The sequence below is a fragment of the Dermacentor andersoni genome, chromosome 11 (genome assembly GCF_023375885.2).
Source record: "Dermacentor andersoni chromosome 11, qqDerAnde1_hic_scaffold, whole genome shotgun sequence".
Lineage (NCBI taxonomy): Eukaryota > Metazoa > Arthropoda > Arachnida > Ixodida > Ixodidae > Dermacentor > Dermacentor andersoni.
In genome coordinates this window covers 340,335-359,834 of record NC_092824.1, presented here as the reverse complement: position 1 = coordinate 359,834, position 19,500 = coordinate 340,335, and the positions used below count along the sequence as shown (strand labels likewise).

The window sequence follows — 19,500 nt, the reverse complement described above, 5'->3', positions numbered from 1 at the left end:
CCACAAATCTTCTGTAGTATGCGCATAAACCCAAAAAACGTCGGAACAGTCGCTGTTTTTTCGGGATCTGTCCGAACGCCTTCAGCACTGATGACGTGTCCAAGAAACCGAAGTTCATCGAAGCCGAATTGACATTTTCCGGCATTAATTGTCAAGTCTGCTGCGCGAATAGCTAGTCGCAGGTGCTCTAGATGTTAGTCAAATGTTGCAGAAAATACGACCACATCATTTAAATACACTAAGCACGACTGCCATTTCAGTCCTGCGAGCACAGTGTCCATCATTTGCTGGAACGTTGCAGGCGCGGAACAGAGACTGAATGGAAGCAAATACTCTGTTGAACCTGCCTACATGTGGAAACCTACCGGACATTGAAGTTGATGGTGTTCCTGTCAAACTGGAACCGCATGGCGCGTTTTCCGCGAGCAAAAAACATGAGGCACGGCGAACGCCCTCGTTGCTGCCGACGCGTGAGCACCCTCCGGAAAAAGGGAGCAGGGCTTTCGCGTCGCGTTTTCTGGGTTGCCAGGCAACGTAACTCCCAACGACATGAATTGTCTATGTTATCGCACATATAATATTGTCACGTGGTAGTGACGTTAAAGAACACAGTAGCAGTACTGTGAACGACAAAACGAACTTTTTATTGGGCGAACCTGTGCCCACAAAACAGGCTACACTTATAGCACAACGATAGTGGCGAACACGCTCGGCGATCGTCGAAAATCTGATCAGCGGGTCAAGCGCGTCGGCTTTTGTACTGCAGTCGTCGAATGTTCCAGACTAATCGTTCGGACCCGCGTGCCTTCCACAAAGTTCTACACCATTCGCGTCACGCGATGAAATCAGATAACGCAGGGTTCGGCGACAACAGACAGCCGGATAGAAGCATCGATAACTTTCCAGAAACTTCGGATACATGCAGGCGCATCCCGCGCTGTGCGATTACATTTGTTAGGCGGCGAAACGTGGTCGCCCGATAAAGATAAGTACACGCGTCAATACCCCCCTCTTAAAAAGCATCGTCCCGATGCTACAAATATAAGAGCGAAACACAAAAGGACACTTATTAAACATAAGTAACAAAACAACGAAAAGAAACAAAGTCCAAAGGTCAGCTACGCGAAGTCCCAAAGTTCATTATCGCTGGTAGTACGGCTTGAGTCGCACAACATGGACTATTTCAGGTCGTGAGCGGCGTCGCTGTGATAGCGAAATGCCGTCTGGCACGACCTCATAGTCCAGAGCCCCAACACGTCGGATCATCTTGTACGGTCCGAAATAGCGACGCAAAAGCTCCTCGCTCAGTCCTCGTCGGCGTATAGGGGTCCAAACCCAAACACGGTCACCGGGCTGGTACTCGACGAAGCGTCGTCGGAGGTTGTAGTGTTGGCTGTCGGTACGCTGCTGGTTCTTGATCCGTAGGCGGGCGAGTTGTCGGGCTTCTTCGGCGTGCTGGAGAAAGGTCGCGACGTCAAGATTATCTTCGTCGGTGACGTGCGGCAGCATGGCGTCGAGCGTCGTCGACGGGTTCCTGCCGTAAACCAGCTTAAACGGCGTGATCTGTGTTGTTTCTGGCACCGCCGTGTTGTAAGCAAAGGTTACGTACGGCAGGACCGCGTCCCACGTCTTGTGCTTGACATCGACGTACATTGCTAGCATGTCGCCTAGGGTCTTGTTCAGGCGCTCCGTGAGACCATTCGTGTGCGGGTGATAGGCAGTTGTCCTCCTGTGGCTTGTATGGCTGTACTGCAGAACTGCTTGGGTGAGCTCTGCTGTAAATGCTGTTCCTCTGTCGGTGATGAGGACTTCTGGGGCACCATGGCGCAGCAGAATGTTCTCGACGAAAAATTTCGCCACTTCGGCTGCGCTGCCCTTCGGTAGAGCTTTAGTTTCAGTAAAGCGGGTGAGATAGTCCGTCGCCATGACGATCCACTTATTTCCGCATGTTGACGCCGGAAACGGTCTCAACAAATCCATCCCGATCTGCTGAAATGGTCGGTAAGGAGGTTTTATCGGCTGTAGTAATCCTGCTGGCCTTGTCGGTGGTGTCTTGCGTCGCTGACAGTCTCGACATGTCTTGACTTAACGAGCGACGTCGGCGGTCAGACGCGGCCAGTAATACCTTTCCTGTATCCTCGACAGTGTTCGGGAGAATCCGAGGTGCCCAGCGGTTGGATCATCATGTAGAGCGTACAGTACTTCTGGATGCAGTGCTGACGGAACAACAAGGTAGCTGACGCGGACTGGTGGGAAGTTCTTTACGAGCAGGTTGTTTTGTAATGTGAACGAAGACAATCCGCGCTTAAATGCTCTAGGTACTACGTCGGTGTTCCCTTCCAAATACTCGACGAGGCTTTTTGGTTCCGGGTCTGCTCGTTGCTGTTTAGTGAAGTCTTCTGCGCTTATTATTCCGAGGAAGGCGTCGTCATCCTCGTCGTCTTCCTGCGGGGGATCGATGGGGGCGCGTGATAGGCAGTCGGCGTCTGAGTGTTTTCGTCCGGACTTGTAGATCACCGTGACGTCATATTCTTGCAGTCTGAGGCTCCACCTCGCCAGCTGTCCTGAAGGGTCCTTTAAGTTAGCTAGCCAACACAACGCGTGATGGTCGCTGACAACTTTGAATGGCCTGCCATATAGGTAAGGGCGGAATTTTGCTGTAGCCCAAATGATGGCGAAGCATTCCTTTTCAGTCGTAGAATAATTGCCTTCCGCTTTTGACAGCGACCGGCTAGCATAAGATATCACCCGTTCATGTCCGTCTTTCTTCTGGACTAGGACGGCACCGAGGCCTAGGCTACTGGCGTCAGTGTGGATTTCGGTATCGGCGTCTTCGTCGAAATGTGCGAGTACCGGCGGTGACTGCATGCGTCGTTTTAGTTCTTGAAATGCGTCGGCTTGCGGCGTTTGCCATTTGAACTCGACATCAGATTTGGTTAGATGCGTTAGCGGCTCAGCGATGCGTGAAAAGTCCTTGACAAAGCGCCTGTAGTAGGCACACATGCCAAGGAATCTACGCACTGCCTTCTTGTCGATGGGCTGCGGGAACTTTGCGATGGCAGCTGTTTTCTGCGGGTCGGGGCGTACTCCGGATTTGTTGATGACGTGGCCTAAGAACAGAAGCTCGTCGTAAGCGAAGCGGCACTTTTCTGGCTTCAGAGTGAGCCCTGATGATTTGATGGCCTCTAGTAGTGTTGCAAGCCGCCTAAGGTGATCGTCGAAATTTCCGGCGAAGACGACGACGTCGTCCAAGTAAACGAGACAGGTCTGCCACTTCAATCCTGCTAAAACCGTGTCCATGACGCACTGGAACGTTGCAGGCGCCGAGCACAGTCCGAATGGCATAACCCTGAACTCGTAGAGGCCATCTGGGGTGATGAAGGCGGTCTTTTCGCGATCTCTTTCGTCGACTTCTATTTGCCAGTAGCCAGACTTGAGGTCCATCGACGAGAAGTATTTAGCCTTGCAGAGCCGATCCAATGCGTCGTCTATTCGTGGGAGGGGGTATACGTCCTTCGTGATCTTGTTCAGACGACAATAATCGACGCAGAAACGTAAGGTTCCGTCCTTTTTCTTCACCAGGACAACAGGAGATGCCCACGCGCTTTTCGACGGCTGGATGATGTCGTCGCGGAGCATTTCGTCGACTTGTTGGATAATAGCTTCACGTTCTCGCGTCGAAACTCTGTAAGGGCTCTGGCGGAGTGGTTGAACGCACTCTTCGGTTATTATGCGATGCTTTGCAACTGGTGTTTGTTGAATCTTCGATGAAGTCGAAAAGGAGTCCTTGTATCGTCGGAGAAGACTTCTGAGCTCTTGCTGCTTGCTTATGGGGAGACTTGGATTTACGTTGAAGTCTGGTTCGGGGCCTATGGTCGGCGGGGTAGATGCGGCAGAATCTGAGAGGACTAAGGCATTGCTCGTTTCCACAATTTCCTCGATGTACGCGATTGTCGTGCCCTTGCTGATGTGCTTGAACTCTTGGCTGAAGTTGGTTAGCATCACTTCCGTTTTCCCTCCGTGGAGTCGAGCGATCCCTCTTGCGACGCAAATTTCACGGTCTAGCAGTAGACGTTGGTCACCCTCGATGACGCCTTCTACGTCGGCAGGTGTTTTTGTGCCGACGGAAATGAAAATACTGGAGCGAGGTGGGATGCTGACTTGACTTTCGAGCACGCTTAAGGCATGATGACTGCGAGAGCTCTCCGGCGGTATCGCTTGATCTTCAGACAGGGTTATCGACTTCGACTTCAGGTCGATGACTGCGCCGTGTTGGTTTAGGAAGTCCATGCCGAGAATGGCGTCGCTTGAACACTGTTGGAGGATAACGAAGGTGGCAGGGTAGGTCCGGTCATGAACGGTAATTCTTGCCGTGCAGATTCCAGTCGGCGTAATCACGTGTCCTCCAGCGGTCCGAATTTGAGGGCCTTCCCATGCAGTCTTGACCTTCTTCAACTGGGCGGCGATGTGTTTACTCATGACGGAGTAATCAGCCCCTGTGTCCACTAAGGCGGCAACTGCGTGGCCGTCGAGAAGCACGTCGAGGTCGGTGGTTCTTTGTCTTGCGTTATAGTTAGGTCGTGGCGTCGGATCACGGCTGTGTCGCGGTGACCTGTGGCTGGTATGAGACGTCGTCAGGTCATCTTTCGTCGTCGTATTCTTTGCTTTCACACTTCATTGGGACGGCGGCGTGTCGGTATGTTGTCGAGGTAGTTTCTTCGGCGTCTTCGTCGGCGGCAGAGGATCTTCATCAGTTCGACGAACAGCAACCGCACGCACCTCCATTGGTTGCTGCTTTTAGTTTTCCGGATATGGACTCACGGATCGGCACTGGGCTGGGCCAGTGTATGCTCGCCGCTGCGGCGACAGGTAGAGGCCTGGTGATGGTGAACGCGACGGTCGTCGAGAGCTCCACTGAGTAGCGGCGAGGTAGTCGGCGATATCGCGAGGGCGTTCACCTTGCTGCGGGCGCAGAGCGTTGACGGCGAAACCCCGCAGTCCCATCTCCCGGTATGGGCATCGTCGGTAGACGTGGCCGGCTTCGCCGCAGTGGTAGCAGAGCGGGCGGTGGTCGGTGGTGCGCCAAATGTTCGTCTTCCACGCGTAGGTGCGCTGGGCGACGGGTGGTTGTGCTGGCGGCGGCGGCGGACGACGGAACTGCGGCGTGACAGGGCCCTGGCGCGGTCGCGGCGGGGAACTTGATGGCGTGCGACGGCGGCGTAGGTCATCGCTTCTGGCTGGGGCTGCGGTAATTGAGCTTGCACCTCAGGAGCTCCCAGCGATCGTTGAACCTCATCTTTCACTATGTCAGCGATCGAGGCTACTTGAGGTTGCGACGAATTCAAGACCTTGCGGAGTTCTTCGCGCACAATGGCCCTTATGGTCTCTTGGAGATCAACGGAGCCCAGCGCTTGGATGGCGCATTGAGGCGTGAGCACTTGGCGGTTATATTGCCTAGTGCGCATTTCTAACGTTTTCTCAATCGTCGTAGCCTCTGTCAGGAACTCAGCTACGGTCTTCGGTGGGTTTCGGATTACTCCTGCGAAAAGTCCTTGCTTTACGCCTCGCATCAAGAAACGCACATTTTTCTCTTTGGACATTTCCGGGTCTGCGTGCAGGAAAAGACGGGTCATCTCTTCTGTGAAGATAGCGATGGTCTCATCGGGTAGTTGGCCTTGGGTTTCCAGCAGAACTTCGGCCCTTTCTTTTCGGACAACGCTCGTGAACGTCCGCAGGAAGTTACTGCGGAACAGGTCCCATGTTGCTAGGGTGGACTCCCAGTTCTCGAACCAAGTCCTCGCGGCATCTTCCAAGGAGAAGTACACGTATTGTAGCTTATCTTCAGAGGTCCAGTTATTGAAGGTCGAGATCCTTTCGAAGGTTTCGAGCCAGGTTTTGGGATCCTCCGACGTAGCTCCACGGAAGGTAGGGGGCTCTCTGGGTTGTTGAAGTACGATGGGTGATCCTGGGGCAGCCATGGTGGTTGTCTTGGCCACAATCTTCTTGGTCTTCTCAGGTAGAAGTCTGTGCTCCGGGGGCAGCTGTTGTAGACGACGGCTTACTCGATGGTCCGTGACTACGTTGGTGCTCTCTTCACGGTCCGGGCTTGGATCACGGCTTGTCGGGGGCGTCCGGTACATGGACCAAAAGCACCTCCACCAGATGTCACGTGGTAGTGACGTTAAAGAACACAGTAGCAGTACTGTGAAAGACAAAACTAGCTTTTATTGGGCGAACCTGTGCCCACAAAACAGGCTACATTTAAAGCACAACGATAGCGGCGAACACAGTCGGCGATCGTCGAAAATCTGATCAGCGGGTCAAGCGCGTCGGCTCTTATACTGCAGTCGTCGAATGTTCCAGACTAATCGTTCGGACCCGCGTGCCTTCCACAAAGTTCTACACCATCCGCATCACGCGATGAAATCAGATAACGCAGGGTTCGGTGACAACAGACAGCCGGATAGAAGCATCGATAACTTTCCAGAAACTTCGGATACATGCAGGCGCACCCCGCGCTTGTCGATTACATTTGTTAGGCGGCGAAACGTGGTCGCCCGATAAAGATAAGTACACGCGTCAATATGCCCTTAAACTTACAGAACATTACAATAAAAATAATCTTGGTGTAATTAGACTGCGACATTTTTGTCCGAAGTGTACTTATCAAGCTTAATTTCAAGCAGCAGCATTGTGTGCGAAACTGTGACTATACCTTCCGCATGCTGAGAGGCCGCTGCTTGTTTACAACTTCCCATTGAAAATAGAGTGTTGGCCGCTTACTACCGAGCAGAAGAGGCGATTGCTACTATTAAGGGGGGACGCGGGTTTCGCATTGTGAAAAATTGCCAAAAAATCTATTTTTTTGAATATCGCATTTTCAGTTTCTATAACCCTTTTTCTATCTCATACCCAAATATCATCACTGTAAACCACTTGGAAGTGCTCTAAAAAAAATTGTTTTATCAGCCAAGGTTACGACCAATCTCGCGGAAATCAAGAAAAAACAGCGTTTTTCAAGCCACAATATCTTTGGAACGGCGCGATCGAGTGCCGCCATCTTGGTCTAGTTGGAAAGCGCATTTCTCCGTCTTCAAATTTGCCGTTTCAGCGACCTCCTCCATACAGAAACAGGCGAACAAAAAGCAAATGATTGAAGGTCGTGCCGGAGTCTGCGATTGGCCGCGCCCGCCACATGGCTCTAGCACGGTGCGCGATTGGTCCGGCGCTCGCGTCGTCTGCTCCGCTCTTTGCACTGCGCGGGTCTGGATATCTCCACTCGCCGCAATCTCGACGTGTCAAAACGGGCGGTACGCGCACATCGCAGTAGCGTGGCCGATCCCCACGCTTCTGGACGTTTCAGACTCACGGCTAAGCATTCCTAGCATCGGCGACGCGCACTTTGCGACCAAGATTCAGGCGCGGAATCCTCGGACATGCGACTAAGCCTTTCAGGACTCGGTTTTTCGGAATTCGTGACGCCGCACATTGCGCACGCAATATTCGGACACGTGGCTAAACATTTCGCGCATAGGAATTCTCCGACTCGGCGATCATGCACATCGCGCGCGGACATTTCGGACCCTCACCTAGGCATTTTGTACATCGGTGCCTCCAGCTGGGCAAATAAGCGCATCGAGTGTCGACTCCTCAAGCCCGGGGCTAGGAATTTCACGCGTCGGCACCTCGGAATGCGCAAATAAGCGCATTGAGGGTCGACTCCTCGAGCCCGCGACTAGACAGCGCGTCGGCACCTCGAACTGCGCGACTAAGCACGTCGTGCGTCAGCTCCCTGTAACTGCGGCTAGGCATTTCGCACCTCTGCACTTCGGACCCGCAACCAAGCATATTGCGCGCTCCCTCTATTATCATGTTGTCACGATAGCTCGTAGCAATATCTCTCATAACACCCCCTCATAAAGAAAACCTCATCATGAGCTCTGTTTACTAGGCCCCTGGGCCTGGCACAGGCACCTGGCTGCAGAAGTGATCGAGGCATCATACAAAAGTACAATTCTGGAAAGCACCTAGTAGCTGCAAATCCATCACTGTCTCTCTGATCCTAAGTTCTACCGCCATTGTCAAGTAAAGATGACTTGGGAGGCTGCTGACACTCGGAGCCTTCATTCAGTAACATTGTGAATTCTACCAAAAAGAAAAGCCTCACTGATTGTACTGGAGGTTGCTATCCATCGGGCAGCCTGCGGGTACAGGCTGCCTGAATGTACACTGGAACTTTATTCATGCCCACACAGAGTTCTGCACGTCACTTGGTTTGAAACCTAGGTACCATGCTCTTTGTAGAGCATCAGCAGCAAAGAATGCCCTATAAAAAGAAAAAGGGGGGGGGGGGGGGGGGGTAAGCATACGAGACCAGAGGCCACATATACAGGAAGCCCCACATCACAAAACACCCCAAAGACTACAAATTTAGTGCCTTTTAGAGAACCGAAGCAAAGGTGAAACTTTGAGAGCCGTTTTCTCAAAACTGTTTTTCTGCCTTTCTGCTCAGTTCCTGGGGCTGATTTCTTCGTTACCGTTTAACATATATTGACTCCGTTTCGTTTTTTTTGGTCACGTTGTTTGGGCTGCAGTGCAGGTCGTGACATTCTCGCTTTCTTATCTTGACCCTTTGTAAGTTTACAATATGGCTATTCGTCTACTCCGAAAGTGTGCTTGATACGAAGGTAACATAAAATATGGCACTCCAAAAAGTTTGTGTAGCGAAAAAAAGAAATGCAAGAATGTCGCAACCTTCAGCATGCATTTAGCTATGCAGTCAATACTTAACAAGCCTTCTATCACGTTTTTTTCATATCCCCAGCCTCTCCAGAAAGTAAGAGGGAGAAAAATTCTGCTCAATAAAATAGAATAAAAAGTTCTCAATATATCGCTCTGAAACTTTTATGGAAGCATCAGGGAGACATTTAAACATTCGTGCCAATTTTCATCAAAATCCACGAAGAAATAAGGAAGTTGATTTTCAAAGCCATGTCCCCCCTTTGGGGGATGCTGTGGGCATCTGCTGTACCATCTATGCTGAGGGTATCTGCTATAGCTCGGCAAGCCGTGTGATGTTCTTGTAATCGCGGTCGCGTATGTCCCACAGGACGTGACGCTTCTCCACTACAGTTATTAGGGCCTCGTTGAAGGTTGCTTTGTCCATTTTAGGTGAACACGATGTGCGAACGAAATCATGGTAGCACCGGCTTTCATTGACGCACGCGCCAGTTCTGCCGAGAAAAAAAAAATAATAATAATTCCGCCGAAGAGGTTCCGTCGAGATTCGTAGAGAGCAGGGCCATCTGGTGGCAAAACCAAAAACCAAAATGCCACGTGACTTACCTGAAGTCTGACTGGCGGATGCGCCGCGCGCTGCATTTCTTTTTTCTACTCCGAGCAGCAGCATGCGGCGGCGCAATTTCGTGACGGATCATGCCGGGCACGTCCCACCATCCGCGCGTCAATCGCGCCTGGTATCGCGCCATACGGTTCCACCTTTAGATCTCTCGTTGATACAAAAGCGCAGCTTTCAATTGTGAGTGCTGCTCTCCGCCAAAGGCTCAAAAAGGTTCTGACACCTGCTGTACTGTGCACTGTATGAGTCGCCGATGGCAGTACTTCACCTGTCCTTGGAATGTGCACAGCAAGTGTGACCATTGGGGGCCATTATACCGTTGTTCTTTTTATCGTTCTTGAACACTGTCCGCACGACCTATTTCTCGGCCTCGACTTCCTTGCGAAACATTCTGCCCAAATTGACTGCTCCGCAGGTGTTGTACAGTTGGATCTGCCGCTTCCTGCCGACACAACAACTTCTGCTTCGCACCACCTATGTTCTGCTGAGTTTTCACGGCTGTCTCCACAGGTGGCTACAGATGTCCTCCTGACGCCCTGTCCTCCCGTACCTGATGGCGAGTACGTCGTGTCGCTGCTTGCGGACGTGTTTTTGTCGCGCAATGTTGCCGTACGGAGCACCTTAATCCGGATCCGCGAAAACTGCGCTCGCGTGCCCATCCTCAATTTTGGACTTTCGTCGCATGTGCTGCCACACAGTAATTTGCGATTTCTTCTTTGACCTCTGAATACTTCCTCAGTACCAACGGACCTTTGTCACCCACTCCTCCATACTCGACGCCTGCGGACAATGCTTCTAAGATGATCGCCCCTGACCTTCCTTCCAAGCAAATAACAGCCCTTCGTGACCTCCTGTCATCTTATCGGGACGTCTTTGATTTGGACGACCGTCCACTTGGCCAGACATCTGTTGTCACGCATCGCATCAACACCGGGGATGTCAGGCCCATTCATAGGTGGCCGTATCGTGTCTCCGCAACAGAAAGGGCCATCATACAGAAAGGCGTAGACAGGATGATGGACAAGGACATCATTGAACCTTCCAGTAGCCCGTGGGTATCACCGGTTGTCTTAGTAAAGAAAAAAGACATCTCGTGGCGCTTCTGCGTTGACTACAGTCACCTCAACAGGATGTTTATCCCCTGCCTCGCATTGATGACGCTCTTGACTGCCTTCACGGATCCCAGTACTTATTATCAATTGACCTCTGCTCCAGCTATTGGCAGATTAGCGTCAATGAGATGGACTGTGAGAAAACTGCCTTCGTCACACTGGACGGTCTGTACCAATTTAAAGTCATGCCCTTTGGATTGTGCAATGCGCCAGCTACATTCGAGCGCATGATGGACTCTCTCTTGCTCGGCTTGAAGTGATCTACATGCCTCTGTTACCTCGACGATGTGATTGTGTTTTCGCTGAACTTTGAGAGCCACCTGTGGCGCCTCACAACCATACTCTTTGTGTTTCGCAGGGCTGGCGTGATGTTATTAGGGCTATGATGTTAATGTTGCTTTCAATTCTCCCAATAAGCTAGGTAAGATATGCGCTGCGGTACAGAGGAAAAAGCGACAGGTAAAAGGTAAAAAAAGAACAGATATTTGTCCAGTGAAGCAAGATAAGAACAACAGTTTTACTGACTGTCGTATAGGTGTGGTTTATAAAATTCCCCTTAGCTATGGCCAGTTCTACGTAGGGCAAACGGGACGGTGTATCAATCAGAGGCTAATGGAACATAAAAGGTCGTTAACCGGTGGATCGCCTTCTAATCTTTCCCTAAATTGCCAAGATTGTAACTGCACGCCAGAGTTAGATGAATGTGCGACATTGTACAGACATAAGAATGAAGATACACGTCTTATGGCAGAGGCATGGATATCTATAATGGTGGAAGTGCATGCGTGAGTCAACCTTCAATTACTTTACATAAGCAAGAGATTAAGTGCCTTAACAGTTACCTCTCACGTACACCCGCACATGTACCCGACTGACACGTGGTGATACCATTCCTGAGCTTGTGCAGGTGAGTTTTGTGCATTTTTTCTTTTTTCGCCTTAGTGCTCCCTTCAGTTGATAGTCAGCGTTCGTGTTGTCCACTTCTCTACTCTTGTGTCCTGTCTGCACGCCTCACCTCTGTTTTGCATAATGTGTCAGCCAAGGTGGCGAACCATTTTGCAGGAATCGCAAAAAATGTTACTGTTTTTCAAGTCACAATATCTCCGGAACAACGCAACTGAGAACCGTCGTCTTGGTCTTGCTGGAAAGCACATTTCATAGTCTTCAAATGTACCACTTCAGCTATCTCCTCTAGAAACAAGTGCATAAAAAGGAAATGATTGAAGGTGTTCCAGGAGTTAGTGGGGCCCACCACATAACTGTGGTGCGCTTAGATATTGGCCCCTTGCGAGCTCTTGACATCTCGACCACTGCGATCTTGACGAGTGCCGAAACAGGCGTGATGCGGACCTTGCAAAAACACAGCCGATCCTTCGATTACTCGGTGTCTCAGACCTGTGGCTAAGCATTCAGAGCATCGGTGACGCGTTGCTTCGGACATCGCGACAGAGCACATTGCACATGCGATCCTTGGGACCTGTGACCGTGCACATTGCACCCGTACTCTTGAACCCATGGCTAAGCACACGTGAGAGCACAATGGGACAGAGCAACACTCACGACTACTTTATTTTTATGGAAAATATGTACGTATATACCCTCGGTATGCGCCTGCGCAACAAGCACACTCAAGCATCAGTTGCGGTAAGATAAGGACCTTTCAACAAACTTTTTCTCTGACTTGTACACTGATAAGGACGTTAAACTAACACAGAAGCCACCTTTCTTAATGATATAATATGCTTCCATTATTTCCCTACTTTCGTATTTTTGCTTCTGGTCAGAATCTGCGCGTCAGAAAAGTTTGCCTCTCAAGAATGCGAGGGGCAGTTTCTAATATGCTTTGGTATATTAGGGCCCTCTTTATTTTGCTCAACATTTCGTTCGTGTTTCCTGATCCGCTCATTCATACAGCACCCTGTCTGTCCTATATGCGAACAACCACAGGAGAGGGGAATTTCATAGACACCCCCTATGGCACATTTCATCAGCTGTCTGCAGCCTTTTTCTTTTTCTTTCTCTTTTCCCTTATCTATCCAAGAGCAAAGGCCTCCAAGTTTCCTAGGAGCTGTAAAAATGAGTGGAATCTAGTAAATCTTGTCCTCTCATGTGTGCTATGTGTTGTTTTTTGGCACCTTAAAAATAGGTATAAGGAACCAGTACCAACTTGCCCTGCAAGAAGTTCTCTTATTAATGGTACAACTTTAAAAACCATTTTCTCAAAACTATTCTTCTTGAAAAGCATATATAGCGTCGGCAAACAAGGACGAAAGGCAGACGACACCGCTATGTGCTAACTTCAACAACTTCATTTTCAGGAAGCACCCTCCTATTTAACCCATGCACAGTGGCACTACCTACAAGGAAACGCATACGGGTTCCTCAAAAGAAAAGCCTCGCATTTTTTCTTTCGAATTTTTCTTCATCTGCGAGGCTTTTCTTTCGAGGAACTGTTCCTTTGCAGCAATTGCTACGATTGGGTGGATGTCTTATTTTCCCTTTATTAAGTAGTAAGCATTTGTTTATTATTTTCTTGATACCGTCATTAATTCACGTTCAATTAATTTGGACACCTTTTCAGTCTCGTGAAATCCAAATTAATAAAGTTTTGCTGTACTTGCTTGCACTCCAGCTGTGGCGGTTGCATTTCGATGGGGGTGAAATGCAAAAGCGTTTACTTAGATTTAGGTGCACATCAAACAAACCAAGATGGTCAACGTTAATCTGGAGCTCCCACTATGCTATGCCGCATAATTAGATTCTGGTCCTGGCACATAAAACTCCACATGTTATTTATTTATATTATTTGTATTTAGTGATCCCCTGAACACACCTGTGATGAAGAAACTTGGCAGGGAGAACGGACCACAGACCCCTACCCCATTCAAGAATGCACTCGCAGAGCTGGAGAAAAAAGGCGGACCCATCTCCCAGCTGGTGAGTTTTTGTGGTTTTCGCTTTGGTTTATTTACTTTGAAATTTTGGTTTATTTACTTTGAGGGTTTGAGAGGGAGAGCAATTCTGCGCATTCTTTTGACCTGCATATATGACTGCATGTGATCTGTTCGCATGTGTATGTTGTGCACCATTCAGTGTAATGTACGCTTTGGGCGGTCTATACAATCCTATACAGTCACTTTCCATTAATTTGATTAATCTGCTCTTTTGGTTAATTTGGTCCTGACCAAAGGTCCCATCCACTGCTCATGCATTCCTTTGGGCCCAAACTTTCATTATTTTGATCCTAATACTGTATTGGACTTCGCCTGACAAATCGAGGTTCACCAGTCAGCACGCATGTACTTACATGCATGCTAAATGGTGAACCTCGATGGTGACTGGTGAACCCCATGGTGACCGCAAATGCAGCCCCTTCAGTGGCAGTGTTTGTCTCAGCAGAACTTAAGGGACAGTGAATGCATTGAACATACGTCGGAAATGTTCCACTGAAAACGCCCATTTTCTACTTGACCTATGAAGATTTTCAAGCAACACCATAGTTCGCAATGTATGATTATAGTATTTACTAGAAGTGTGTAAATACAGAATAGTAAATTCTGAAGCAAATATTTATTCAAATCAAGAAAAAGGCCGAATATCGAATGAATATCAGAAAATGTTTCATTAAGTTTAATGCTTACAAATTTTGGGCATGAAAATATGGTGCTGCGCATGCTTGGGAGTTTCCTAGTATTCCATGACCAGAGTGTAGCAAGGTATCTGTAACGTAGGTACTTAGAAATCAAGATATTGACACGTGTACTTGTTTACTTTCTCTATTGACCGCTTTTCACCAGCTAACAAATGTGAAACGTTTTTGCTGAGCGCAGGAAGCACCTGTATGTATGGAGTTTCTCGAATGTTATTGATAGGTTTATCTGTTGTCTGCTGTCACCGCACCTTGTGTAATCTAATTGTATGGGGGACGTGAATTGTGTACTAATTTCTGGAAGACACCTGGGCACCAGCAATTACTCTGGAAACGTCGATGAGTCATGTATAAAATCTGACGCCCTTGACCCGCAGATGAGATTTTGGCGATTGCCACTATGTTCGCCGCTGTCGTTGTGCTTTGAGTTTAGCCTGTTCTTGTGGGCCCAATTAAAACTTAGTTTCCTCATTCATAGTTTTGCTGCTGTGTTCTTCGCTGTCACTACTACGTCACATCTATTGGAGTTGCTAGTACGTTCATCTACCGGATGCCTCCGCGGAGCTGCAATCCAAGCCCGAAACCCGAAGATAACACCAACGTCGAGGACCAGCAAGCTAGCCGTAGGCAGCTAGGACTGCTACTGGAATACGGACCGCTTCCCGAGAAGACCACAGAGATCAAGGCTAAGTCAACAACCCCGATGGCCCCAGCGTCCCCCATCTTGCTGTAACAACCTCGGGAGCCTCTGACCTTCCGTGGATCATCGGTGAAGACCCTGGAACCTCGCTGAAGACATACAAGGGGACCGCGACGTTCATCAACTGGAGCAGCGACGACAAGCAGCGCCATGTCAATTTTTCATTGGGTGGCGCCACTTGGACCTGGTTTGAGAGCTGGGAGACCAGCCTTGTGACGTGGGACCTTTTTCTTGAGAACTTTAAGACCTTCATGAATCTCGTACGAAAGGAAAGGGCCGAAGTTCTCTTAAATACCGGAGTGCAACTACAGAATGAGAACATCCGATCTTCACGGAGATAACGACTCGCCTCTTTCACCATGCCGACTCCGACATGTCTGAAGAAAAGAAAGTTCAGTTCTTATGGGGTGAAAGAACAACTATTCGCCGGATTGATATGCAACCCAGCCAAGACTGTCGCGAAATTTGTGTCGGAGGCCACAACAATCGAGATGACGCTTGAAATGTGCGACGGGCAATTCAACCGCCATGCACTGACAACAAACTGCACTGCAGCTCAAGCACTAGGCGCCGCCAACCTGCGTGAGATGATCAAAGCGGTCATACGGGAAGAGCTGCAGAAGTTGTGCCTAACATTGCAGCCCCAGGTAGCCCCGATCGCTGACATAGTTAAAGAAGAGCTGCAGATGTCACTAGAAAAACCAGAAGTTTCCGCATCGCTGCGACCCCAGCTGGAAGCGATGACCTACACTGCCAAGATTCCCCTTTACGACTGTGCCAGGACACCGTAATGCCGCAAATTTGTCGTCTGGCACCGCAAGCCTGCCCGCCCGTCGCCCAGCACAGCTACCAGAGGAAGACGGACATTTGAGCTCCCTCAATCAGCGCCTGCTCTGCTGTCACTGCGGCGAAGCCGGCTATGTCTACCGCTGATGCCCATACTGTGACTAGGGTCTGTGAGGGTTCGCCATCAGTGCACTGCGCCCACAGAAAGGTGAACGGCCATGTGATATCGCTGACTACCTCGCCTACACTCCGTGGAGCCCTCGACAACCGTCACGTTCGCCATCACCAGGCTGCTACCTGTTGCCACGCCATCCATACATTGGCCCAGCCTGGGGCCGGTCCGTCAGCCCGTATCCGGAAAACTAAAAGCAGCAACCGATGGAGGTGGGCTAACTCAAACTCGTGAAGATCCTGTGCAACTCCCATAGACGCTGAAAAGACTATTTCGACAACATATCAAAGAGATGTTGCAATCCTGACGAAGCCTAGTAGCAAAGGAGACCTGATGATGCGACGTTCCAGCTACAAGTGAACATGATGCTGCTGCGACCCAACGCCAAGACCAAGCTGCAATGCAAAACAAAGAACCACCGACCTTGATGTGCTTCTCGACGGCCACGCAGTCACTGCTTTAGTGCATACAAGAGCCGATTACTCGGCCATGAATGGATTCATCACTACCCAGTTGAGAAAAGGGAACACTGCATGGGAAGGCCCTCAAATTTCGACCACTGGAAAAATTACCGTTCATGACCACACCTACCTTGCCACCTTCGTTATCCTCCAACAGTGTTCACGAGATGTCATTCTCAGCATGGACTTCCTGAACCAACACGGCCCAATCATCAACTTAAAGTCGAAGTCCATAACCCCGTTCGAAGATCAAGCAATACCGCCGGAAAGCTATCGTAGTCACCACGCCTTGAGTGTGCTCAAAGATCAAGTTCGCATCCCTCCTCGCTCCAGCATTGCCATTTCTGTCGGCACCGAAACACCCGCAGACGTAGAAGGCATCATCGAAGGTGATCAACGTCTACTGCTCGATCGTAAAATTTGCGTCTCGAGAACGATTGCTTGACTGCATCGAAGAAAAGCGAAAGTGATGCTGACCAACTTTAGCCAGGAGTTTAAAAGTACTCTAAAGTGAAAAATGATTTCCTCTGCATCAATAAATTACCGTTCTACAACACCAAAAACATCACTCTTACAACGATAAGACGTTTGGTAAGCCAGAAAAAGTGCAAGAACGAAATACGGGTGGCGGCGCCTACTCGAGTTCCCACACCTGGTAGCTGCGACGTCGTGGATTTTGATGGCATCTTCTAGGGCCTACTAATTATGTATAGCGGTACAGATTGACTACATTGTGTTCTAAAGGAACCAAATATTAAACATGGCAAGTTTCGGGAACCTTTATTCAGCCAACGCGGCCCAAATGTGAAAACATACTTTGGAATCCCTGACGTCACGCTGACGTACCGGCGCTGGGGTTTCGGCGTAAAATTCAAATACTCATACTTGGACCTTCATTTTCTTCTCTAATAATCAAACTATTTTTTTTAAATGACTGTCTGCAGGGATCTCAAACAACGCTCCATTAGTCTAAACTGATTTATTGTTTTGCTTTAGTGTCCCTTTAAGCACATCAACAAGGGCACGGCAATCCCGTACATAAAGGAAATTGAAGAAACCAGCAATGCGTTCATCCTCTCGGATTCTGCTGCATTTACCCCATCGACCATAGTTCCCGAACGAGACTTCGACATAATAGCTCGAACAGACTTATTCCGCTTTTCTTTCTTTCCTGATGCTATTAAACTGTGGAATGAATTTCCGAATGATGTGGTACAAAAAAATACTGTGAGGGATTTTGAGGTTGGTCTTGATAAGTATTCAAACTGCATAGCTTATTATTTATTCCTTGCATGTAACTGTGTTTTTTCTACAAATGATCTTCAATGTTTGTTCTATCTACAACTCAATTACTGACCCTCCCTGTAACGACCCTCAAGTGAGGGTTAACAGTATGACTAAATAAATAAATAATATATACAAGTCTCCCCATCACTAAGCAGGTAAAGCTCAGTCTTCTCCGACAACATAAAGACTGCTTTTCGACGTCATCGAGGATTCGACAAACACTAGTTACAAAGCATCGCATAATAAATGAAGAGTGCGCTTGACCACTCCGCCTGAGCTCTTACCACATTTCGACATGAGAACATGGAGCTAGAAGGCAATAGGTCGATGAAATGTTGTGCTGCAACATCATCTAGCCTAGAAAAGCCTGTCGGCATCTCCTGTAGTCTCGGTGAAGAAAAAGGACGGAACCGGTTGAACAAGATCACAAAGAAGGATGTATACTGCCTCCCACGCATAGACGACGCATTGGATCGGCTCTGCAACGCTAAGTACTTCTTGTTGATAGATCTCAAGACTGGCTACTGGAAAATAGAAGTTGACTAGAGGGATCGCGAAAAGACTGCCTTTATCACGCCAGATGGCCTCTAGGAGTTCCATTCCATTCCATGGAATTCGGAATTTCGTTCCATGCCATTCGGACTGTGCTTGATGCCTGCAACGTTTCAGTGTGTCATGGACACGGTGTTAGCAGGATTAAAGCAGCAGACCTAGACCTGTATGACTTTGTATTATGTCGTTGTCTTCACCAGAAATTTCTATGGTCACTTAGGCGACTTTCGACAGTGCTAGAGGTCAATAAAGGGAAAATGAGACATCCAGCCAATCGTAGCAACTGCTACAAAGGAAAGCCATACGGGTTCCTCGAAAGAAAAGCTTTGCAGTTGAAGAAAAGTTTGTCCTGGTTCGGGACTCGAACCCGGGACCACCGCCTTCCGGGGCAGCTGCTCTACGGAGCTAGCCAGGCGGCTAGCAGATGGTAGGGCGAAGTCGAACATTGTCTCATTTTCCCTTTATTGATTACTTCCCTCCACCTTGCGGGCTTCCGCAGAACTATTACGTCAAGTACTAGAGGTCATCAAGTCATCAAGACTCACTCTGAAGCCAGAAAAGTGCTGCTTCACTTACGATGAGCTTCAGTTCCTGGGCCACGTCATCGGCAGATCTGGAGTCCTCCCTGACCTGCCGAAGACAGCTGCCATCACAACGTTCCAGCAGCACATCTACAAGAAGGCTCCTTGGCATGTGTGCCTACTACAGGTGCTTTGTCAAGGACTTTTCATGCATCGCTGAGCCGTTGACACATTTGCCTAAATGTGATGTCGAGTTCAAGTGGGAAACGCCACAGGCTGGCACATTTCAAGAACTCAAATGACGCATGCAGTCGCCACCAGTACTTGCGCACTTTGACGTGGGCCCCGATAGAGAAATCCACACTGATGCCAGTAGCCTAGGCCTCGGTGCCGTCCTAGTCCAGAGGAAAGACGGGCTTGAACTGATGATAGCTTATGGTAGCTGGTCACTGTCAAAAGCGGAAGGCAATTATTCTACAACCGAAAAGGAGTGCCTCACCCTTACCTATATGGCAGGCCGTTCAAAGTCGTTGGCAACCATCACGCATTGTGTTCGCTAGCGAATTTAAAGGACCCTGCAGGACACCTGGCAAGGTGGAGCCTCAGACTGCAAGAATATGACAGTGTAATCTACAAATTCTGACGGAACCACTCTGATGCCGATTGTCTATCATGCACCCCCATTGACCTGCTGCCTCAAGATGACGAGGGTGACGATGCCTTCCTTGGAATAATAAGCGCAGAAGACTTCGCTGAAATGGAACGTGCAGACCCGGAGCTAAAAAGGCTTGGGTATTATTTGGAAAGGAACGCCGACGTTTTCCCTAGGGCTTTTAAGCGAGGGTAGCCTTCGTACTCGCTTCAAAACAACCTACTCGTAAAGAAGAACTCGCCAGTTCGCA

At 49.2% G+C, this 19,500-nt stretch overlaps 1 protein-coding gene across 8 annotated transcripts in view; it reads left to right on the top strand.

Annotated features, from left to right (window-relative positions):
• LOC126517477 (myb-related protein B-like) overlaps positions 1 to 19,500 on the top strand; it is a 293,223-nt gene that overhangs the window by 219,454 nt on the left and 54,269 nt on the right. For all 8 annotated transcript variants that reach the window (XM_072285350.1, XM_072285347.1, XM_072285352.1 and 5 more), the window contains one exon: positions 13,287 to 13,407. In XM_072285350.1, the coding sequence (XP_072141451.1) occupies positions 13,287 to 13,407 (121 nt within the window). The remainder of the gene's footprint in view (positions 1 to 13,286; positions 13,408 to 19,500) is intronic.